General features: G+C 46.3%; 1 protein-coding gene across 1 annotated transcript in view; it reads right to left on the bottom strand.

The window, feature by feature from the left end:
- Nucleotides 1-1,088: 1,088 nt before the first annotated feature.
- The window catches only part of OGA (O-GlcNAcase), a 37,964-nt gene continuing 13,980 nt past the window's right edge, over nucleotides 1,089-25,072 (bottom strand). Inside the window, exons 6-16 of the mRNA XM_090057228.1 lie at nucleotides 24,145-24,243; nucleotides 23,692-23,976; nucleotides 22,636-22,794; nucleotides 20,705-21,315; nucleotides 20,053-20,227; nucleotides 16,517-16,602; nucleotides 15,532-15,636; nucleotides 13,512-13,597; nucleotides 8,485-8,677; nucleotides 4,085-4,244; nucleotides 1,089-3,293 (exon numbers count right to left, since the gene is read on the bottom strand). Of these exons, the coding sequence (XP_089913354.1) occupies nucleotides 3,157-3,293; nucleotides 4,085-4,244; nucleotides 8,485-8,677; nucleotides 13,512-13,597; nucleotides 15,532-15,636; nucleotides 16,517-16,602; nucleotides 20,053-20,227; nucleotides 20,705-21,315; nucleotides 22,636-22,794; nucleotides 23,692-23,976; nucleotides 24,145-24,243 (2,096 nt within the window). The 3' untranslated portion in view covers nucleotides 1,089-3,156. The remainder of the gene's footprint in view (nucleotides 3,294-4,084; nucleotides 4,245-8,484; nucleotides 8,678-13,511; nucleotides 13,598-15,531; nucleotides 15,637-16,516; nucleotides 16,603-20,052; nucleotides 20,228-20,704; nucleotides 21,316-22,635; nucleotides 22,795-23,691; nucleotides 23,977-24,144; nucleotides 24,244-25,072) is intronic.

The raw sequence follows: 25,072 nt of genomic DNA on the forward strand, positions 1-25,072 counted from the left end.
ACACCTCCGAGCTCCATACACTAGACAGCCTGAGCACAGAGCCATGAGTGACAGCCCCCCAGCTGGTGCCACCAATTTCCTGCTTGAACTTGGGCAAGTCATGCTGCAACTTCCATCATTTCCTCGCTGAGAAGTCACTCCTCCTGCCCAGGTTTTACCCAACTTGCCTGTACTGGTGCTGGAAAAGCAACTGATACCAAGGTACTTGGAACCCTTTAGGTTCAGCAATTAAAAGTGACTGGGTTTTAATCTACCAGGTCTTAAGGGGCATTCGATGAATATATTGGGGACCAGGTGGTGTAACGCAAACATTTTTTCACACGCTTCCACAACAGTTTGTGGAGTCTCTGCCACAAGACGTTGCAGGGACTGGCAGTGCAACCGGGGTCAGAAGAGGATGAGACTGTCATGCAGGATACGTCCAACATTTATTAACACAATGGAAGGGCTGCAACCTCTGAATTAGGCCTTCCCAGGCCTCAACGCTGGAAGGGACGAGGGGCAGTGGAAAGAGGAGTCCAGACAAGCCCTGAATATACTTTCTCTTCGCATCTGTTCTCTGCCGTTGTGAAAGACAGCACTGGGCAAGACAGCCAGCAGGGCCCAAGGAGCTGGGCTACTTGTTCAGGCAGAGCGCTGCTTGGCAAGCCTGCTTCCCATCCTCCACTCCCTGCCTCCAGAGCTCTACTTCCACAACACGTGAATGAGCATCCAAGCACATCTCTGTGCTGGGCTAGGGAGAAGCTTCTGCTGATCATGTAATGCATGGTTTTCACCAGCTGTTATACCCACAAGTGGGAAGGCTGCCCACTTTACCTGTGAGAGCCGTCAAGGCTTCAAAGTGAAGTACCGCTTGAAGATCCGTGCAGGTGAGGGACTGAGTGCAGCTGGTAACGAGGGCCTACATGTTCATCCTTACACAGGGCAGACCACCATTTCAGTGCCCCTTGAAAGCCAGGAGCACCCCCTACCAAAAAAAAGCAGACGTATGCAGGGCTGGGTGCCAGCTGCCCAGCACCACTACATGATGGAGAGGACTGTGCCTGCACACGCCCGTCAGCAGCACCACACACTGAACACACCGTGCATTTACATTCACTTCGGAATTTTTATTCTATTTCTCGCGTGGTCTTCAAATACAGTTTTACAGGTCATTTTCTCTGCTACAGATACTGGTCATCTAAAAACAGATTAATGAAAGTGGCATTCCAACCTCAATGAAAATTCTTAACCATGAAAGATATGTCAACATATCACCTTACAATTCTAGGGTGATGGTATTGACCGGACGTCCCGTAGGTTTATACAACTAACTTCTATAACATTAAATTCATAGGAAGAGAGATTGTGGCAACTCCCTTAAAAGCCAAGATACAAGGCCACAAGCATCCTATGCTGTAATGCTATGAATCCAGATCGAGTACTAAACTGACTCTGGCAGACCCATTAAAAAAAAAAAAAAGAGAGAGAGAGAGAGAGAGAGAGAGAGAGAGAATGGCTCCACCTGACGAACCAAGGCATCGGCTACTCTACACACACTCAAAGCTGTACGAAACGAGGGACCTTCAGCTCCGACTGCCCCGAGACCTCTGGGTATTTCCCTCTCTGAAGAAATGAAATGAGCTTGTTCCAACTGAAATACTTCGCTATCACGTTAAAAAATAATAATTGAAAAAAAATCGTTTACGGTTTGCAAATGAGCCTATGCGTGACTGCACTGGAAGGCCAAACAGTAGCTGCTCCTTCCTGGAGTCTAATGCCATTCATCAGAGCTTGTAAAACCCCTTCAAAGCCTAGCTGGGAGCATAAATAAGGACCTGAATTCCTTTATTTCACGACCAAAATGAGAGGAAAGTTTTTAAAAAAAGAGGATGTTCAACACAGCCCAGAGTACAAGATGAAAGCAGTAAGGTCCTGCTAGGTGAGTATTGCTGGCTGAGTACTTCTGAGAGATGCAGGGCTTGTATGAAATATCAAATCACTCCACAAATGGTGGAACTACCTCACTACCAGACCCTGTCACCATGCCAACTCCACCACATTAGTCAAATACAGCAGGTCTGAGTAAAAACACTGACTGCCTAGAACACCCACGGTTACGTTAAACCTTGGGAACCCTTGTAAGAACCAGTAAAAATGTGCTTATTGTGGCATTTCTTCTACAAAAAAAAAAAAAAAAAAGAGTCTCATATAAACGTGCAGGATTTGGAGACCCTGATTTAGTCAAACCGGTTTGAAGAGGCTTTGAAACAGAGGGAGACTTGGAGGACAAAGTCCCTCCTGCCCCCATCTACTGATTCTGTGCGACTGCCACTAGTATGTCCAGCTCAGCAAGCCAACTGGCGAATGACAGCCTCAGGCAGCGGCCGCCATCCTTCTGGATCCCAAGCCAGTCCATTTCTAGCTCTGGGCATGAGGCACAGTTGGAAAGGCCAGCGCTGAAGACAGATTCTCTCTCCGCTGTGGTTCTACGTCATTGACAAAGTGCCGTCTCGGACCAATACCATTTCACATCTCAAAAAGAAAACGAATTACAAAACCAGTAAACAAAAAAGTTAAATCAGCCTACAGCGAGTTTATATACACGGAAATGTACATGCCTGTCCTCAAGTGACTTTTGCCGCAGGCCACGTGTCCCTACCGAGCTTGAACCAACGGTTGTTAGAAGTAACAACGGGTGGTTGCTTTAACGAGAAGAGATAACCAACACCACAACTGTCGCTACTTGCCTTGAAATGTGCTGACTACACTGGTAAGAACCCTGCTTTCACCCTTCTTCCTTCGCACCTTGCTCTAAGCTCCGAGCAGGAGAAGGAGGAACTGCAGCTCCAGATATAAACCGCCATTGTCGATCACATGCTTGGATACAGAGTACTGCCACCAACCAGCCACGTCATGGGGCAAACAGCCGCAGCCCACGCGAGGCTCCTTGGCACTTCGCACGACACCGGGAGAGGACACAGTTTCTTTTTCAAGCCAGGGTTTTCAGCAGCAACGAGTCGAAGCCCGAACGCGTGATGGGTGATTTTCACATAGCCCCTGCTACCACGCCGGCTGGCTCCTGCCTTTGTGCAGCCAGACCATATGAAGATCCCCACCACTACGTGCCCAACCATTAGGGGATGATGGGATTAGAGAAGTTCACGGTCGCGCGCGTCACAGGCTTCTCCCGAGGATAACGACGTCCTTTGGAAACCCTTCCATTTTAGCTATTTCAAAGCAGCCCAGCTTGCTGTAAAATTCCAGGATTCTTTTATCATCTGGCCTCACTTCACAAAAAGCCCCACGGGAGCCTGAAAGGATGAGAGAGAGGCCGGAGGAGAAGCGTTATTGTAATAACAAGCACAGACTCTGCAAACATCATTAGACCCTTTTTTCTACCCTAACCTTTACAACTAATCAAGCTACTGATCCAGTCCTGGGCTCAGCCCAGACCGTGCCAAAAAGGCAGGCCGGATTTATGGCAGCACAGCTCACCTCCCCAAAGAGACTGCATGCCGCCACTCTGGCTTGCGGGCTGCATCCTCCATGTCTGAGGTCAAGCTGCCTCTATGGGTCTGTTCCACATAGAAGAGACCAGAAATGAGGCGCAGGTTGGGAGCACAGCACCGCAAGAGGGTACGTGAACAGTGCGCAGAGCTGCAAGCCTCAGGTGTGCGGCAAGCCTCGCTGCCAAGCACAAAGTGTTCCAGATGCTTCAAAATTATGCTCTGGTGCACACTAGCACACTTAGGAAGTAGCATCAGCTACTACCAAGGGGGAGGAATAAACTACCTCAAAGCAGCAGAGATGGGAACCTCAGCTAGCCAAATTGCTCCCTCTGTTCTACCCATTTTCCGTTTGGAAAATGATGGCTACAGCAACAGGTTGTCTTCTAGCCTGAGCTGGGATGTGAAAGCCATTTCTAACGAATTATCTAAACAGTCTCAGGCACCAGCAGGAATCTGCTCCCCCGGCTGATGTGTGCATGCAAAATGCATTAGCATGGACCCCAGAACTCCCTGCTGGCCTGGCAGTGCTAGCGAGTGATTCCAGGACTGACCACTAGAGCAGCCCCCCAGGGACCCCATGTGCATGAACTCACCGTTGGCCTTCAGAGAGGAGAGCAGACAGGCCATCATGCTTTTGGCCACACTTGGGTCAGTCACTTTCTTGTGGATATCTATCTTTATCAGTGACGGGAAGTTGGCAAGGAATGACTCTGGCAGCAGTTCTTGCTCTTCATGGAAACTTAGCATTATTTTCTAGAGGAGAGAGAGGCAGTCTTTATATTGTTATTCAGCTTTTCCTTTTCATAGGGCCCTCCGGAGGTCACCCGCTCCGAACCCTTGCTCAAACCTGCGTCTAAACCATCTGATCTCATCAGGTTTGCTGAACAAAACAGCCCATCTTGTTCAGTAAAACTGAACAAAACCTGAGGGCTGTATGTCTCTAAAAGCAACGCTCTCCAACTACACCCAATTAAAAAAAATCTCCAGGAGCCCCTGAAGAATATTTACCACTCATTTAAGCCTGCAATTGACCCCAAATGAAACAGGGCAAAATGTTTCTGGTTTAGCCTGTACTTACCAGAGGATGACTGCAAGCACAGGAAGTTAACATGCATCAGCTGCTCCCCATTAGGTGTCTGCCCTTGTTAGCTAATTTGCTCATCTGTCCATTCCCCTAATCAGCATTACAAAATAAAGAGTCTACACCCAAAGTTAAATCACTGCAGAGTAATCAGTAAAGGCCATCCTGTCCCACAGTTCACAGCCAAGCCTGCTAATGAGAAGCCATTGAGCTGTTTACAACTGCTCTGAAGTCCCCTTCTTCCCCAGTACATCAAGCTACAAAATGAGATGTATTCAAGCAGGACAGGTTTCTAATTCCATGCAAGAGATTATCTTCAGCCTGGGAATAAGCACCGGTCTGATCAGGAAAGTGTACAGCTCATCCTGTGCGTTTTTGCACAGCCATTGCCCAGATCGGCTCCGATTTGTTTTTGCAATAAGTCAACCATTGAAAGCTGGAGCACAGTGACAGTGGCCATCCTGTATTCATCAAGCAATTCAGCAAACCTTGTAGTTTGTGTTGCGCTGCATGTGGACCCTACTTATCCTGCATCTCAGATTTCCCTGTTTTAGTGTTACTAGCACCCAACAAACTTCAAACCCTGCTTAATATGGCAAGTGCAACCCACCTGAAAAAAGAACCCAATGGCTGTTAACATGCGCAAGCAAGAGAGCTCATTTCCAGTCACTTCTGATGGCTAATCCACCTCGTCACTGTATATCAGCTCTTGACAAAGGTTAAAGCAGGCAGTACAAACCTGCACTCTCACATACACGACTAGTGGGGTGTCCAACAGAGTGCAACCAAGTAACCTTTTGTTCTTACAGAGTTCTTAGATCTGGACACAATGGCCAGAGACAATAGCTGGATTTTGTTCCTATCCTCTTTGCCTTGTCAGAGCCAAGGACCCTTCTCCTCCAACTCAAACTGGCCAGCCTGAACGGAGATGCTTTGCTGCCTGCAGCTGTCTCCTAGTTACTGTGTGACCTGCCCTTCTCAGATGCAAACTACTGCCAAAGCACCAGGTTAGTCTAATCACATATCCATCCACTCTGGAAGGGTGCAGTGTCTCAATAAGTCACAAGGCTTCTTCCAGAGATACTGTGTGCCTTTGACCAAACAAGAGACAGCTCTGGGAAGCTGCAGGACTCTCCACTTAATGCCAGCACTGAGCAATGCTGCTCATCCAGGATCCAAGAATTATGGAGAGGTGGCAGACCCACAGTGTCATTTCAAGTCACTTTGTCCAAGATACAATCTAAGACAGCTCAGCAAGCCTTGCCTGTGGGCTGAGGTTCCAGCTTTAGATAAACAATGAAGCATTCAGCCAGAGAAAAGTCTTTCTACAGTCCCCAACTCTCTTCCTGGGACACAGAAGAAGGAGGCGCAGATAACTTCTTGAATACCTGTGATGTGAGCAAAGACCCTAAGAACACTAAGTTAGCCCAGGCCTTTCCTAATCAGGAATGTGATTTTCTTGTAATGAAGTTCTGACACCGCCTTCCAATAGATGAAGAACCACTGTCTTGAAGGAACTCCAGATCACCCTGAGACATCATTTCTCTCAGGCTCCTTAATGCACAGTGAAGAATGGGACCGGGGGAGCTGAAGAACATACCCAGATGCTCCTTTCAGGAAGCAAATGTGGAAGGGGAGCCCCACAGCAGGCAGAAGGCAGCTTGACTAGTTCTGGGCTCAGCTCTGGGAGTGCATCTGCCCTATGAAGTGTGGATTTATGGTAGTATTTAACTACATGAGATTGGGGAAGACTGAGCAATGTGGATCCAACTATTTGAGCAGCAGCAAGTCGAAGGCAACAAGCCTCCTGGCTTCCACAAGAACTGCTATCACTGCAGGTGGGAAATCAATAAAGAAAACCCAGTCCTTGATGTCCTGTGAAGAATTTCCTCAGAGATGATAATCTGCAAAGTGTTACTACATGTACTCTGCTGCCCTGTGCGCTATGGCAAGGAAAGCTGGCCGGTCTCGGGGAATGAATTAAGTCTGGTAAGTTCCAGGCAAAGAAGCCCAAGCCTCAAACAGAACAGAAGGCTCTTCTGATCCCCAGAGAATTCCCCTCAAGAGACAGTACTTATTTTTCCCATTTTAATTTTCATCAGAGGTAAACACGTCTACTGGCATGACAACTCCTCCCCTGCCACTTCATCCCCAGCTCCCAAATGGCTTTAACATTTCCTGGAAACTTCCCACTCTCCCCCATCCCCACTTCTGTACTATATTTTCTACTAGTGCTTTGCTCAATCTAGTTGTAGTTGTCTAATAAGCTTTAAAGCTTGGTTACAGAGCATAACTTGACATGTTCAAGTTTCACACACAACACTGAAAACAACAGCTATTATACTGCAGAATAAGGACACAAAAGCAGGACAAACGCACAAACCAGAGCACCAGTCTTCTTGAACAGTCTAGCCTCAAGGGTAGGAGAAATTCAAAAGACAGCTGCCAATTGAACCCATTCTACAGAACGCACCAGGCTGTTCAGCAAGAATGGCTTTTGCTGCAAGGAGTTTCCTACCTCTTTGGCAGGCAGGACCAATTAGATGACACAGGGTAGCAGACTTGCAGAGGACAAAGGTTTCCTGAGATTTCTGCCAGCTTTGCTTACCGCAGGTTCTGTCCACTGAGCAATTTGAGACCTAACTCACATTTGGACCCTGCCCCTTGGCTTTTGTGACGGTAAGTAGGATAAATAGTGGACTCTGGGTGTGCCAGCCTGGGCTGATCTTGCTGATGAAGGGATTCTTTCAGACCTCCTTTGATAGCAATCGTGACTGACAGCTGGTCACACAACCCTGGAGGAGACCAGAATGGTGAGGGTTTCACTGACAGGTCAGAGGGGCACTTCTGTCAGCATCTCTCAGGCATGGTTCCATTCAGATACCCCTCCTGTTTACTTAGCAGATGGGGGCGGGGGGAAACATGCCAAGGCCATTTGGATTGCAGCATTATTAGAATATGAACAAGGCATGTCCAGTTCTCCAAATGCAGGGGCTGCTGCCAGCATTTCTGTTACAGATCCATAGCAGGGACTTGGAGCACAATGTCATGTCCAGAGAACATTTGGTACTGAGGCAAGAGTGCTAGATGCTACACGGGCATCTGCCTCTAAGGAGACACTGGCAAAGCTTCCCTTGGGGTAACTTTCTGGACATCAGCTACGCTTGCAGCATATCTATAACTGATGAAGATACCACCTCTCTCAAGGGTAGGCCTTGCTGTATGCAGCTTTATCCCTCAAGACACTACATCAAACCACCTGCCTGGCCCTGTAAGCCCAAAGCATTTTACATGGATTCTCCTGATGATTATCTATTTCTTTCCCAGGAGCAAGCAGAGACACTGACACGGTTTAGATTTTAGCCCCAGACACTACCCTCTTTTCTGTGTGCTGCTCTCACAGCTGAGATGGTTCCTAGATTTTAATGGCTGAGCAGGGCAGGCTCAGAGGACCTTTGCCTTGAACCTGATTCATCTACTCATTCTGAGGAGGCCTTCAGTGTGCCCAGGAGAAGGGGTAGAAGGCTAGTTTGGCAAAAATCTATAGGTATTCCTTCTTCATGAACAGCATCTTATTTCTTCTTCAAGTACAGATGTCTCCAAGGCTGGGGCTGTCTCTTCAGCTCAGAGCATCGTTGGTAGCTTGTAGATACCAGACAGTACATGGAAGCTACCAGCAATTGTTATAGCAATTCTAGCACAACACATATCAAACAGAAACAGGAGCTGAAAGGCAGATTCACTTTTGGCTTAGTGTTCAGACACCATACCCATCCTCACGGCAAAAAGCTTGGTCAATTAAAGTGTGTTCCTCTAAATATGTGGACACTTAAAGCAAACAGACAACGAACACCTGCTATTGAAACGGCCAAGGACGTAGGAGCCCAATTCCAGTCTCCTGGGACCACTAACCTCTGCCTCTGACAGCTCTTTATCACTATTCGGTTTGGTGTACTTCTCCTGCATAAAAGGGATCCAAGACATTTTGCATTTTTTAATGAAGGGGGTCACATCAACTGTTCCCAAGGCATAGCCACATATGCCATCCTCATCTTCCAGGACAAAGCAATAATCCAGGCTGAGGGTGAGCAGACCTCCCACTAACCTGCAGAGAGAGAAATAAACTCAGTTGGATACAACACAGGCTAGGCAAAATGTGACCTGCAATGTATGCTCCTTGGAGTTTAGTCAAAATACTACTTTTATCCACAGATTAAAATCACCAAGAACCTCAGGGGCCCAACCCAGGCACTGCTGCCACAGCTAAAGGAAAGAGCGTTACACATCTCAATAGGTAGTCTAGGCCAGCCCAGCATCAACAATCCTGGAACAAAGGTGGGTGTCAATTAGGTCAAGGAACTGCTTAGATATAAAGGAATGGGTTTAAATTGGTCTTCCCCAAAGATTTAGCTACAAAGGAGAAGGGACTGCCACTCCCCACTAGACTGCCCAGTGAAGATTTGGTACCCAGTCACCACACATGATGAAATGGGTGTGATTGAATAGGGATAAAATCTTAGCTTAAAGAGCTGATAGGTACTCCTGATTCTCTGCTTGGGGCCCTCCCATGCCCCCCACACCCACCCACCCACACACTGGTGGAGGGGGAGGACTGGGGGCAGGGTACTGGTCAGGACTGGCCATGGATATTTACAAATAGGTCCTGGTACAAAAAAGGTTGAGAACCACTGTACAAGTCATAGGCCCAAGTTTTTTTTTTCAACAAGGCTTGTTATCAACTTAATGGCACATGCAGTGGCTAGAACTGCAAGCACAGTTGTACATGATAAACTTCCAGGCATGACAGAGGCAAGAAGGATGGTGGTAAAGACTGAGCTGTCACCTGCACTGCACTTGGCAAGGAGCTCCCACCCAGAGCCACGTGCCTGGAAGAACAGGAGGCCCAGTCCCTTGGAAGCTACACTAATGCCAGGAGCCTGGGCAACAAGCAGGACGAGCTCATCCTCCTGCTCAGTGCAAAGAAATATGATGTCATTGTCCTGCTCAGTGCAAAGAAATATGATGTCATTGGGATAACGGAGACCTGGTGGGACTCCACCCATGACTGGACCACAGGGATAGAGGGCTATACCCTATACAGGAGGGATCGTGTTGACAGAAGGGGCGGGGGTGTAGCTCTCTATGTGAAGGAAAGCTACATGTCCCTGCAAGCTGATGTTGGCGACCAGCATGGACAGCTAGAGACCCTCTGGGTAAAAATTCGTGGGGAATTCAGCACAGGGGACACAACGGTGGGAGTCTACTACAGACCTCCCACTCAAAGTCCCAAGCTTGACCAGGAGTTCCCCCGGGAACTGACTGAGGCCACTTGCTCCAGGACCTTGGTTGTCATGGGTGACTTCAATTACCCGGACATCTCCTGGGAAGATCACTCAGCTAAATCTGAGCGGGCGCAAAGCTTTCTCTCATGCGTGGATGACCTCTACCTGACTCAAGAAGTCTATGGGCCATCGAGAGGCAAAGCGCTGCTTGACCTGGTACTGGCTACGGGGGACGACCTAATCGGCGACTTAGTGATCGATGGGAAGCTGGGTGACAGCGACCACGAGCTGATCACCTTCACCATCTGCCATAAAGCTGGCAAGTCAGTCAGCAACACAGAAGTTCTTGACTTCAGAAAAGCCAACTCTGATAAGCTCAAGAGGCTAGTCGGTCAGGCCCTCAGGGACCATGACCCCAGTGAGATGGGAGTTCAAGAAGAGTGGTTGCTTCTCAAGGAAGCGATCCTCAGTGCACAAGCTAAATCTATTCCAACACGGAGGAAAGGCAGCAAGAAGGCACAGCAGCCCCCCTGGCTCTCCAGAGACCTAGCGGACCTACTGTGGCTAAAAAGGAAAGCCTACAAAGGATGGAGGACGGGATTCGCCTCCAAGGAGGATTACTCCGCGCTGGTCCGGTCCTGCAGGGACCAAACCAGGAAAGCCAAGGCTGCAACTGAACTCCAACTAGCTTCAGGCATCAAGGACAACAAAAAGTCCTTTTTCAGATATGTGGGGAGCCGGAGGAAAAGCAAGGGCAATGTTGGACCCCTGCTAAACCAGATGGGGCAACTGACAACTGACACCCAGGAAAAAGCCAACCTATTAAATAGGTACTTTGCATCAGTCTTTCATCAGTCACACGGGATGCCCATGCCTGCTATGGGACAGGGAAATCTGGGTGAGGGGGATCCCCTACCCTCCATCAATGCTGACCTCGTGAAGGAACACCTTGAGAAGCTGGATACCTTCAAGTCAGCCGGCCCTGACAACCTGCACCCCAGGGTACTCAAGGAGCTGGCGAGCATCATAGCCCAGCCCCTGGCACGGATCTTTGAAAACTCCTGGCGCTCTGGTGTAGTGCCCGAAGACTGGAAGAAGGCCAATGTGGTGCCGATCTTCAAGAAAGGGAGGAGAGTGGATCTGGCTAACTACAGGCCCATTAGCCTGACTTCTATCCTGGGGAAGATCTTAGAAAAGTTTATTAAGGAGGCCATCCTTGAGGGACTGGCCCAGGCTAACATCCTAAGGGATAGCCAGCACGGGTTTGTTGCGGGTAGGTCTTGCTTGACCAATCTCATTTCCTTCTATGACCAGGTGACCTATCACCTGGACGAGGGAGAAGAGATTGATGTCATATATCTTGACTTCAAAAAAGCTTTTGATCTGGTATCCCATGATCACCTCTTGGCCAAACTGCCCAGTTGTGGCCTTGGCTCCACCACAATCCGCTGGCTGGGAAACTGGCTTCGTGGTCGGACCCAGAGGGTTGTGATTGATGGCAGTCACTGTGACCAGTGGGGTCCCCTCAAGGCTCTGTCCTGGGACCCATACTGTTCAACATCTTCATTAACGATGTGGACATTGGAGTCAGGAGTGGACTGGCCAAGTTCGCCGATGACACCAAACTTTGGGGCAAAGCATCCATGCCAGAAGATAGGCGGGTGATCCAGGCTGACCTGGACAAGCTCAGCAAATGGGCAGACGAGAACCTCATGGTGTTTAACACCGAAAAATGCAAGGTTCTCCACCGTGGGAGGAAAAACCTCAAGCACCCTTATAGGCTTGGCAGTGCTACGTTGGTTAGTACTACAGAAGAAAGAGACTTGGGGGTCATCACTGACCACAAGATGAACATGAGCCTGCAATGCGATGCTGCAGCTAGTAAAGCGACCAAAATGCTGGAGTGCATCCATAGATGCTTCTCGAGCAAATCCCGGGACGTCATTCTCCCCTTGTACTCGGCCTTGGTGAGGCCGCAGCTGGAGTACTGCGTTCAGTTTTGGGCTCCACAATTCAAAAAGGATGTGGAGAAGTTGAGAGAGTCCAGAGGAGAGCCACGCGCATGATCAGAGGTCAGGAAAACAGATCTTACGATGACAGGCTGAGAGCCATGGGACTCTTTAGCCTGGAAAAGCGCAGGCTCAGGGGTGATCTGATGGCCACCTATCAGTTTATCAGGGGTGACCACCAGGATCTGGGGGAACGTTTGTTCACCAGAGCGCCCCAAGGGATGACAAGGTCGAACGGTCACAAACTCCTGCAAGACCGTTTCAGGCTGGACATAAGGAAGAATTTCTTTCCTGTCCGAGCCCCCAAGGTCTGGAACAGTCTGCCAGCGGAGGTGGTTCAAGCACCTACTCTGAACACCTTCAAGAGCAAACTGGATGCTTATCTTGCTGGGATCCTATGACCCCAGCTGACTTCCTGCCCTTTGGGCAGGGGGCTGGACTCGATGATCTCCCAAGGTCCCTTCCAGCTGTAATGTCTATGAAATCTATGAAAATCTATCAAATCTCACTTCACATTTCCGCACCAAGTCTTAAAACTCTTTGGTACACATGGGGCAGGCTGTGGATGGCCATGCTTAAGGCATCCTGCTCTGGATTTGTGCCAAGGCCACTCTTAGTCAACCTAGCAGCAAGTAATACCTGGTCATTTGGCCTAGGGAGTCAGAGGCACTTTGATGTGCAAGTTAAAGCCATGCTGCTCCCTTGCCTGCCACTGGCTCTAGGAGCTGGAGTGCTGCTAAGGCAGACCATGACCCACACCTCACTTATGGCATAGAGCACTAGCTGACCACTAGATTAAATACACAGCTACCCTCAAAGGAAGTTAAAGAAAAGGCCAGAGGACAGCTACAAAAAGGACACACAAAAGATTCCTACTGGTATGCTCTTCAGGAGCTGGTGGCAGGACAAATGTACAGGCTCCAGGAGCTGAACCCATTTTCCACTGCTCTAATTAAAGCAGGCGAAGACTTATCTAATCACAACAGCCATCAAGTGACGTGATCACAGGAGCCTCATGTGACGCAAGTTCCTCTTGACAACGACTCCAGTCCAAACAACCCAATATTAAGAATGTCTTTGTACAGTTCCCCCATGCAGACAAGACCTGGAGGCCCAATCCGTGACAGAATAAGCATTTATGCATACCTGGAGGAAGAACTACAGTCTCGGAAGCGAGATCCCCCTTTAGCATTACCTTTCAGAGGAAAAGGGAGCTCCCTTCTAACCCTGTGAGTGCAGTTGTATATTCTTGTAGACGTCTTTGCACCTTTTCCTTCCATTTTCTTTCTGACTAATCGACTAAGCCACTGCCTCCCCAAAGCCCAGACTGTCATGGCTCTGTCTCCTCTGACCACAAGCTTTTCCCAGAGACCTCTAAGCCCTAACCTAATGCCACTTCACTAAAAAGTGAAAAGATAAGGAAAGAAATCTGAAAACAAGAAGTCAAACAAGTTCTGCACCACTCAGCTTCTTTCCTTCATTGTCCTACTTCCTTCCACAGCTAATTCTTCAAGGGAGAGACACTATACTCTTACTTGCCCCTAAAGCTCTCAAGCCCACCCTTGTCATATGAATACATCACAAGCCAACATTATAATGGCTACAAATATAATCCAAAGTCATTAAGAATAAAAGTTGTCCAACATACTTGTCTCCAATTAGATCTGGTAGACTATGGAAAGGTTGATCAGCTCCATCAGCATACATCTCTCTGCAAATCTTGTACACAGAGGCCTAAGAACAGATACAGAAGAGTTATTTAACTAGGTCCCAACCTCACTTCAGACAATCAGTAAGCTTGTGTTAAGAAGCTGTTAATAAATTCTGCTTTACCATCAAGTGCTGACATGTAATTAGGCTGAGAAGGGTCAACAAAAAAAGCACATTTAGCCAACACTTCAGTGATCTCAATAGGAAAAGCTCCCTGTATTGCTTCTTAAGGAAGCCCTATGCCTGGAAAGGAATGCTGTAGATCTGGTCCATATTTGTCACAACAGCGAAGAGCTCTAATCCTGCTTCTTAATTACTACCTGCTGTCTGGGTTTACTAATCAACTGCACCATTAAGCTGTAAGAGTGTTCATATTTAGCTGAAATAAGGGAGGCTCCCAGGGCTGGATGTGTCCTAACAGATTCCTTCCTATTTGAGGGTTTTATATGGGTGAATAGCAATAAGCTAAATTGCTTCAGAAGGCAAAAAAACCTTTCCAAAGCACATTTTGTATGCATCACATGCTCCATTTTCCCCAAGGTGCAGGTTTACCAACTAACCTGCCTTCCCCCTTTCTTAATAACTACATTACTCCTAACCAGATGGTAGTACCCCTGGCAACTGCATGTTTTTAGGTCCACGCTCCCTAAAAACAAGCTGCCATGGTTTAACAAAAGGTGTAACCTGAGGTTAGGATTTTCAGGAGTCCTGGTGGTTTCAGAAACTAACTGTATGGTAGTCATGACCCTCTGTCACTTGGATTAAGAATCATCTGAGCCACCATCAGACTCTAGGGCAGACAGGGCGATCTCTATATTTGAGAATGGATGAACACTGATCTGACATCAGATGCAGAAAGATGCAAGAAGCTGTTGGCAAAACACTTCAGCCTCCCTGGACACCCCACCGCTGACCTCAGGGCTCTTCTTCTCAGCCAGAAGGAAATTTTAAAAACTGATTTGAAGGGGGAATTCTAAAACAAGAAATCACCCACAGACTGGACTGTGTTAAGTCTGGTTTAAACAGGGACTAGAACCTTATCCCATGACCTAGATTAGCTTGTGATCCCTCTATGAGTTCCCTGCTCGTTCATAGCACTCTCACAGCACTCTCTCCTTCCCTCTGCTTTCCCACCTGTTGTGCTCTACTCACTCACTCCACGTTATATTCTGCTCTTTTCACAGCATCTGACAAAGTGAACTTGGCTTCACAAAACCTTGTGCATTCTCTCTCTCATGTTATTTAGTTATTTTATAAAGGTGCAAATCTACCCTGCCTTCTGCCTGACTTCAGACTAACACAACTAACTACCTCTTTTCACCTGCTCCAAGACACTTGCTGGCACTTATGTCAGCTTAAATTAGTTCTTTCAGTTTAGTTCACAGCAGTAAGTTTCCAAGTAGATCCTACATTTCCAACTTGCATGTCCACACAGTAGTATGTACTGTTTTAGAGCAATCCCTTTGGTTAAGCTCGGGCAACTTTGTATAGCCAGAACCTTACAACGTGGGGCTGTTGAGGCACAGGGAAGAGTCTTGCCAATATAAACTCTGCAAAGCTACATCAATTTCTAAAATTCAACTTAGGCCCTGGAAATCTCAAATTCCCTACAGAAAAGGTGGGGAAACTGAGAAGCTGACACCTTCAAAGTCTCAAACCTACCTGTTACTTTTCCTTTCAGAAGGAAAATGGCTTAAGGACTAGAAAAGGAAACTAGGACTCTGGATGAGCACACCAGTACCTACTTTTGTGCGCGCGTGTGTGCCCACATGGCTCTGACTGAAACTTGTGTGACACTGGTCTCATGAAAGGACTGGGTTGCTTGCTGGCATGGAAAGTGCTGTCCCACAAGATCTGAGCACACAGCGTAGCTAAGGGAGATGCAGTCGGTCGGGGTAGAATGTAACCAAAGGCATCACTGAAAGCTGTTCACAGCTGTTGCAGAAGCATACAGTTACCTCATCTTTAGGAAAGTAGGGCCTGATGGTGTACACCTTGGATGTTGGAGTCAGGGGAGGTGGCTGAAAAAAGAGGTCATTTGCCCCATCAATAGGCAGCAAACGCTGTGAAAACAAAAGACACCGTGTGAGTGTTTGCAAGGCATGGGATGCCACTCGTGGGTGTGCGCTGCAGACTCCCAAATTAACATTTGTTACTGCAGGCACCCCAGATGAAGGTGGGGTTGATATGCTTTACAAATGCAAAGACCTCATTATCTGAATAGACAAGTATCCAATTGGGGTTGTTTTAAAATAGGCAATTGGAGCGGCACATTAATGGAGCTTATATTAAGCTTATTTCTGCTTTAACAGATTTTTACCAATCACATCTACACTGTCTCTGTATCAGAACACAGAATGTCAGGAGGAAAGGTTTGGTCTGAAGAGGGTTAACTGGCCAGAGGAGACGCTTTATCCCAAAAGCAATGCGCTGATTCAATTTGCTGCGCACAGAGGACCTGTGAGGGGGGAAAAAGTACAGCGCTCGAGAAATCCATGAACAAATTCCAACATTCCATAAGCAGACATGTGAGGACATTCTCCAATTGAAAGCTTTCCAGGAAAGCCAGTTGCCACTCAGTTTAGAAGAGGGTTCAAGATTTGTGCCAGTGACGTTTTGCTCATGGAATTCCCATTGGCAGACAAGCATGCGCGCATTGTGCAATTGCGGGCGCAGATAAAAATGCTGTGCGACCTGCAAAGAAACAATGTGAAATGTACAACTAAAGCCGCTGCGCTTCGCGGGCGCGGGGGACAGGCAGCATCTCCTTGAGAAATTACTGTAGAGAGGGGAGGAAAATTGTTTTAAAACCAAGCTGTAAGGCTAATGGGCTTTGGACCAGAAAGCCTTCGGCAGACCAATCCTTCCAGACCTCTGATGTGCAACAAAAGGTTTCTCATAAAACAAAGAAAATGTCATTCAGTTGTGAAGTCATATTGATACCTGGAACTCTCCTGCTAGACCACCTCTAAAGGCCCAGGGTTCTTGGTCTCCACTTAAGAACTGTGCTGAAGATTGACTACGACACCCTGTTGAGATCAGATCCAAGCGGAGAATGTTACGAGAAGGGGGATTTCCTGGGTGTCTAACATGTCCAACAAGCTAATACACACTTTGTGGAAAAAGCTCTCTAACTGAGCTATACACCAGGGCTTGGGGGAGGCTGTAATAATGTTGTGCAGCTTGTAAAGATGTTTAATTACCAAGTGCTCATGCCCATATGCAATATCTGTGCTGCTGTTTCCAAATAACAGGCTCAAGAGCAATTAAGACTTTAAAGACAATAATATGCCCTGGCCCACGCTGGGAAGCACAAGAACTGTACTGCATACTATGATGCAAGCTTCCCAAGGCTGTTGGCACATTCTTCTGCCTGTGTTTTTGTGGCAGATGCAAGCTCTCAATGAAGAGCGGATGTTTTGAAAGCTATTAGGTCTAATTAAGTTACTACAGCAAGTGTCAAACAGCTGTTAAGACAAATTCCATTACCACAGCCCCTTGGAAAAAAAAAATAGACCTGTCTGAAGTCACATTTTAATTCTTCGTTTTAATCTTGTCAGAAAACTAGGGTTGGCATAAATATGAAGGACCTGGTACAGGTAAGACAGCTGCACGGAAGAACAGCCTCCCTGCAAAAAGCTAGGAGGGTCTGCTGCCTAAGTCTGGAATTGGACCATATATTTACAATGCTGCTGTCAGGCCGAAGAGGCCAAAAGTTAACTAAATGAATCCAGTCTGTACCTAGGAAACCACTGTTGACCAGATAATTTTAGCTTTGCTTTACAGCATCTTATTTTTTCCTCCTCAACTATATCAGATATGCTAGGGTTCCTACCAATATCCAACCACAAAAGGCCCCATGAAATGCTCAGCACAGTTTATATTTCTACTGACAATCAACTTTGAATCAGCAAGGTTAAAACCGTTTCAAGGCCAAGCATGTGTGCCTTCAATACCAACAAGCATAAATGACATCTCTGATGGAAGAAAAAAAGATAGGTGAATATTGTGGGTAGGCTTCTAAATCACCTGCCTAGTTTTCTGATAAGATAAGCAGCGCAGTTAATTCTTTCCTTTTGTGGACTGCAATCTACCTCCTGTTCAAGTAACAGTCTCAGATCAGTACAGTCAAGTATGTTGTGCTAGTCAGAGAGTCCCAAAGTGTGCCAAGTTTGACATATTTATGATAATTTAGTAATACCTTTTAAAGGTTTGAACTTTTGGCAAACAGTAATTTAGAAAAGAACCCAAACATTTCAGGATTGGAATTCTGCTTGTGCCCACATTTTTAGTCCTCAAATCACCAGATAGCCTTTATAACTATGGTGAAGCCAATAACTTGGAAGACATATCTGTCTCTCTCCTTTGAGACTACAGCATAACTAGCACTTCCAATTTTTACAATAAAGAGCTGCGTGAATGAAGAGCTGTGTAAATGAAAAACATAGTTAATGCCTTAGTCGCTGCGCAAATGTGACTTCAGGTCATACCTAGTCCACAACTAATCTATCTGATCTGCCTCAGACAAAACCTTTCCATTTTTAATTAATTAATGACGACGCGCTGCGAACATCTGGCGCTGTCCATCCAATAGCAGTAGAAACTTGTGCTGAAGATTCTCCCATCTGTACACAATGGGGAAGAAGACAATAGAGGTCATTAGTAATCCATAGTACTGTACAGCCACACTATTTAAAGGGACTGAATGCTAGCTGGACTGGGAAGAGAGGTCAAGAAAATGGACTTGCAGCGGACCACTGAGCACGCCAGTGTGAGAACTAATTTGTTTGGATTTTATAGCTACAAATAGAAGTTATAAAAAAAATTCACTTCACTGAAGATCCCTCACATTTTACTAAAGCCCTTTTGGATTTTTAATGGCTGTTTAAAAGGAGAATGTCTCTTCCCCCACACAGTTCAAAGCAGGAGAGTCAGCCTATACTTACTACCCAAAAGCATGCTTTGACACCGAGACAAAACAGATCCATTATTTGCAGAGGTGATGTCTGATGTGGATCGCTGCCATTTCTGGTGCCAAACTTGATACGGCCTGGCCCAGACTTTCAAACAGCACTAAAAACTCACAACTTCAGCTGAATTCAGTGAAGGGGCAGGAGCTTAGTAACAAAACCCGAACTGGGCGTCCCTAGACAGACATCCAAAATCTGGGCCCGTTTTTAAAAGTTTGGCCTAGGTGTTGAATTAATGATTCTGGAACTACTGGAGTCAAACGACTCTTTCTGGCTGTTCTAGCACTGTGCTTCTTTGAGACATACAAGACAGCAAAGTCAAGCTTTTAAGCTGCATTATGATGGAGTTTTGTTGCATTAAGCACACAAACTGCTATGGTCTCTTTCCCAAGACCTTTAAGCAACGATTCTGCTCCCTTTGTTTTGTGGGAAGGCTGATAAAAAAGACGAGCCTTTTGTATAGGGGGAGGAGTGGCTATTTTAACTACATGAAGCATAGGAGGGCCTGTAGGAAGGAAAGGATTGACCTGAACAAGAAGTCTTTTCTGATTCTAAAATATATTATTGTTTAAACTGGCAATAAGTTAACAGGATTTAAAACCAATCCAAACACTAGAACTAGACCAAGGCTGTGCTATGGTTTCCGACTGTGTGCTTTGTGACACCTACAAAATTTGTGACGTGAGACCATCAGCTTTGCTGCCTGCTGTGTATGTCAAGCAAGTCCACAGCATATTCCTTACAGTTGGATTGAAACCTGGAAGTGAAATGTGGTCACTAGAATTACCCAGGCCATGCTGGTGCTATCTGCCAACTTAGGAGGCCCCAAAAATGTGTTTCAGCAAAAACAACTGTGAACAGAAGTTTTGAGCTTTGAATAAAAAGTCTCTAATTAAATCTGACTAAAGAGCTCAGCAATTTCTGCCCCTTGCCATTTTGAAGATGTTCGAGCAAACTATTTTGCACCAGAATAGCCTTACGCTAAAGCTCGCATGCGCAAAGGGCTGGGAGGATCGGCTTCCTCATGGCCAGGCCCACTGAAAGGTCGCTTCTGCAATTGTTCTGTTGAAGACAGCAATAATGTTATCAAGACAGAGCAAGCAGCAGATGCCTGATGTGGTCACATTTCATAGTGTCGTCTCCAATCGTATTAAAGGGTATCAAGGGAGTTCTATGACAAGAGTCCAGCGTGCATTCAGTCAGAGCAAGTTAAAAGTCAGCACTCACGTTTCAGAGATGAGATTCAAGTTTCATCAGCCCAAGAAGAAAAACGAAGCTTCCAGTTTTAAAAACAGCCAGTGGCTGACCTCTCTTATCTGTAATACCAGGCCAATTCGATGCACAGAACACTGTTTCAGACAGCAAGGCCAGAAGAGCTTTTAAAGAGGGTCAGATTAGACCCTGGGCCCCGGACAATGTAGCACCTTTATTTTTTTTTCCCCGTGGGCTAACAGCAAAACAAAGAAGGTTCACTATCTGCGAGTGTGTCATGGTTCCCAATGCACCTACCTAACCACTGCACAAAAGACTTCACCATTGACATGATACTTTTGATGTCCCACACATAGGAGTACATGTCATAGAGGATTGTCCGGTTGGCACAGTTTGAGAGGCGCGTGAACATCCCCATCACCAGGCCGCACATCTCTTCAAACTTGGCTGCTCGGGAGCGCCACTCTTCTATCTGTGGAGGCAGACAAGAGAGCTTCCATGTCAAACACTTCTCCAGAGACACTGATTTCTCCAAAGGCTGAGGAGGACTGCAGTGCTCCACTCCACAGACTAAGGAATCAACAGCCTACAGCCCACAGACTAGATCTGACCCACCAAGTCCTGATATCAACCACAGTTCATCAAAAGCACTGGCCCACCTTGGACCAAGCTGCATTATGTCAGCTCACCACCTGGAAAAGCATGCACCAGAGGTCAACAACTTATTCACCACTTCTGACCTACAGCCACTGTTCTCTGCAGCTCATTCATTAAATAAAAGCAATGGCTGCCATCACCCTGGCAGTCCTATATGCCCAGACACCTCATTATTTATTTCTCCCCAGTTACATGCAGCTTCTGGGCTCCTGGAAGCTGCCGATGAGATGCAAATCTCCCTGTATTAAAGGGATTTTGATTTAAGGAGTGGAAGAGACTTGGTCATACTCACTTTTTCGGCATCCTTTCCTTTGCAATTCACACTAACAACACTGCTATTTGCTCGAAGCCACTGGAACTCTCTTAGCATCTGTGCCCCCTTGGGTCCATGCTCATAAGGAAGGTAGAAGAGATCAGCAAGTAACTGCAAATCCTCCAGAGTCACCGGCTCTACTGTGTAGAGAGGTTTCTCAGTTGGCCCAGGCACAAACTGTTCTTTGTTCATCTGCTCATCAGTCTGCATAGGGGCAATGTCACTACCGGAGTCTTCCTGCATAGACATCTCTGGGGACTTTGACTCCACGATGCTCTCTTTATCAGTATCCATGGGTTTTAGCTCTTCTGACATCTTGGCTTCAGCAATGTCTGTAAGGATCTGGTTAACATTCTTGTCTGTGTCATCTTGTTTTTCCACTACCATATCCATTGGCTCCTCATCAGACTGCTTCTTTTCTTCCTCCTTGACTAGTACTGGAGGCTCACTGCTCAGTGCTGCCCGCTGGCTCATGATGGGTTCTTGGTAAACCGTGGTGACAACAGTTGCTGCATTTAGGGAAGATGGCACAACAAGAGGCACGACATCCCCTACACTGGTTTTAGCGCCGCTGTGGGCCACTTGCCTACCTGTGACCAGAAAAAAAAACAAAAAAAGCAGGTTAATGCTCCCAGTCCCTGCCAATATCCAAGCTGAAGTTCTCCATGTGGACAGGCGTCAAAGCAAATGAAACAACGTTCCTTGCAGTGTTAACATAGATGTGACCAATCAAAGTCTGTTTAGCTCTACTGCAACAGAGGCAAACAGGTGATTTCTCCCTCCTCTCCACCTGGTAACCAGGGAAACATGGGAGGGAAGCATGACACAGACTAGTTATCATTTGCAAATGGTGCTAATTGATATGCAGTTATGATGCAGAATAAGAACAGCATCAGCGAAAGAACTGCTGGTCTCCGAATGCACTGCCTCTGCAGAGCCATACTGAAACTGAATGTTAAAGCAAAAGGCACTAGGGGCACTTACATGGACTGGAATACTACAACTGAGACAAAGCGCTCCTTTAGTCAGGGGTATCAAAGATATAGCCTGAAGGCTGGATTGAGTGAACATTGCATAGGAGATAATCCAGGGGGCACACTACAGAGTACCATGCCAGACCAGCCTTGCAAACTGGCTATAGGGCCAGTCCAGGTCAGGCCCAGAGACCGCCCCAAACACTACAGCCAGGGCCAGTCCAGTGGGGATACCTCAGGCAGCATGAGCTCTGTGCTGGCTCCCCATGAGCCTCAGACCCTGTGTGCTGGCTCTAGTGCATGGGGCCAGTCTGTGGGTACGAACACCCTTGCAGGCCAAATGAGTTTGAAACCCCTACTTTAAGTAACTTGAGGAAGGAAAGAGTAACTCCATCAACTAACATTATACACCCTGACAATCAGGCAGCTGTGCAAGGATGCAGGACAAAAGGGAAACAGAGGACAGGCCTTGGCCTCATCGCAGATCCTTGCCAAAGCCAATGACATAGATCAATCCTGGACTGGACAGCTCCAGGGTTCACACTCTCAGAGCTCTGAGATGCAGGAACCTTTCCAAGGCCTCCTGGGTCAAGGGCAAGAGAAACAGAACTCCCCAATAATCTCAGGAATAGAAGATCCCACAATGCCAAAAGCTCTGATCTGGCAGGAATAGTGGATTTTGCCTAGATTTTGCGTCCAAATGTAACAAGGACTTGACAGCAGAGCGCTGGAGGAATAGCTGTTCCTGAGAGCATCCAAGGAATCAACCCAGCTCATGCAACATGTATCCCCTTCATCAGTCAGAACATACAAGAACATCCAGAGCAAGGGCCCCATCCTTCCTGGACTCCCACAACCCATGGAAGCCTAAACCTTGACACTTAACTGAGAGGTCCTTGACCATGAGCAGAGAAAAAGCAAACCAATTCAACTTACTGCTGTATTGGTGAGGAACCGCAAACTCCTGCAGCCACTCTGTTAAGGCCAGCTTCAGAGCCATCTGTGGGCTGTACAGAACATCCGTTTCAATATCTTCATCACTCCCTTCATTTTCCAGTTTAATTTGGATTGAAACGGTACTGTCTTCAGTGTCCGCTATGGGAACAAATCAAGGAGACAAACTCAGTTGGTGTGCAAGGTCCCAGCATTACTTGTTATTTTACTACAAGGGTTAGACCAAGGCACCCAAGCAGGACCAGGCACAACACCTCAATTCGGAAAGCAGAACTGAAGTGCTGCATCCAATATGGGAAAGAAATGGAAAAGACTGTAGTCACTCTCAGCTTCAATATAGGAATGCAACCCAAAGAGGCTTTTTGTCCTGGTAAGTAGGACCTACTGGTGGAGCAGACCATATAGGGAACTCATCTGAGCTTTCAATGAGACAATTAGACATTTAAAATGTTCTCATGAGAGGAATGCAATTTGCACAAGCTTTAAACTCATCAGAACAAAGATAAGGAAAAAAAAAAAAAGCAGAGAGAGATGCACCACAGATTTTATTCAAACCCTGCTTCAAAAGCTAGCTAAACAAACTGGAGGCCAGCCAGAAAGTGAACAAACTATTGTTCTGTGCTACGGTATAGAAATGCTAAATAACAACAGTAGCAGCTTTATAAATTCCATTGAGCCACAAAAGATTTTCTTGAAGAAGGAGTTTGACAGGAAGCTGCAGCAATTAAATAATCTCACAGCACCCAGAACATGTATATCTGCTGGTCTCTCTTTGTTAAATTAACTCCCACCTTGTATCAGAATTGCTCATGGAATGGAGTCCAGAATATTAAGTCTCCAAAAGTTACTTTTTTAAAATGCCTCCTCCCTACAGAAGGAGGGATTGAGAAGGCATAAATGCATCTGTCCAAGTACTGACATAGGGCAGCAGAGATTAAGACAGTCCTACAGCATCATGATTTGACACTGAAGCCAAGGAGCCTGGTTTTCTTACCCTCCCCTAGTGATAATTAACATTCCCCTTACAAATTTACTTACTCATCACCACATCTTTCCGCACTCCATTCATGTTGGATTTGTACCAGGTTGCAAGTGTGTGAATAGCAACAAAATTGGCTTCAAATTCACAGTTTGGATTGGTCAGAACTCCTTTTAGTCGTGGGATGAGCTCAGTTGATCGCCCTTTATATGGTCCAAGGAATAGTCTCTTCTGATCATAATCATTAGCATGGATGTTATCCCAGATGACTGGTGCTCTCCTGATGATCTTAGAAACCTCTTCGATAGACTCGACTGGAATGTCTTTAGATACAACTTTAGGACCTGGAAGAAAAAAAAAAAAAAGGTAAAGTGGACAGTTTGAAAATCTGCATTTAAGGAGCATTCACCCGAGGAAGCAAAGATATTTTTAGTGGGATAATGGGTTTTTTTATTAAATATTTACAGCAATCTTTTAGTGCCAGTGTTCAACTCAAAAGTCATGATTCTTACCTGTCCACAACACGTCAATGGCAGGGAGCAGTTTTTCTCCAACAGTCCGTAAATAAGGAGACTGGGCTACGTTTGGATAGCAAAAAGTTCCACAATATTCTGGATAGGAAGGATGGGAGAGGGGGGAAAAAAGAAAAGAAATCTCAGTGCTGGTGACAATTGTTAAGAGGCAACAGTCACATGAAGACAAGCATGCCAGGAGGCAGCATTTCTACTAGCTACTCTGTAGTTGGATAAGAGCACCAAATTCATCTTTATATTGGAAAAGACAGCATGTGGGTAGGTTTTTGGTTGTTTTAAGCCCCCTTTGCAAACCATTTAATATCATCTGTAAAAGGAAAGCTACCACAAGACAAGTACATAAGCATCTTGACGTTGTACAAAATGCCATCATGATTACAGAAGTGCTTCACCTCAATGGAAATAGCCCACATATGTTTTAACATATATGAGGAGTGGTTTATGTCAACTGGTTATTCAACAGCTTGTTTTAAAAGAAAGCCTATTCCAGAATTAGTTTTAAGTAACAGTAATTTGCTATCTGAACAAATAACTAAACCACAATTCAGTGACATGGTTTGACATCAACAGGGATGTAAAGTACCAAGAAGAGACAGCAATATTGATCTTTGGAAAGGGAAGTAAAATATGTGAAAATCCTTTGATGCGGCATGAATGTTACCCAAGACAACACTGGAGTCCATGATGGCACACACATGCTGCTAGAAAAGGTGGGGGGTGAACAGGGGGGACCGGACGGGACGGGATGACACAGGACCAGAAACGCAAGAGATACACCATGATTAGAGAATGTATGTGAGCTAAACAAATCCTTGAAAAAGTTTAGAAATCCAATCCAACCTGGATAAAGCTGAACTGGAGTCTAAATTATAGCCAGTAATATGGGAGATGGAAGGCAGAAAAGCCA

Source organism: Crocodylus siamensis, chromosome 7 (genome assembly GCF_052110815.1).
Source record: "Crocodylus siamensis isolate JL-2025a chromosome 7, ASM5211081v1, whole genome shotgun sequence".
Classification (NCBI taxonomy): domain Eukaryota; kingdom Metazoa; phylum Chordata; order Crocodylia; family Crocodylidae; genus Crocodylus; species Crocodylus siamensis.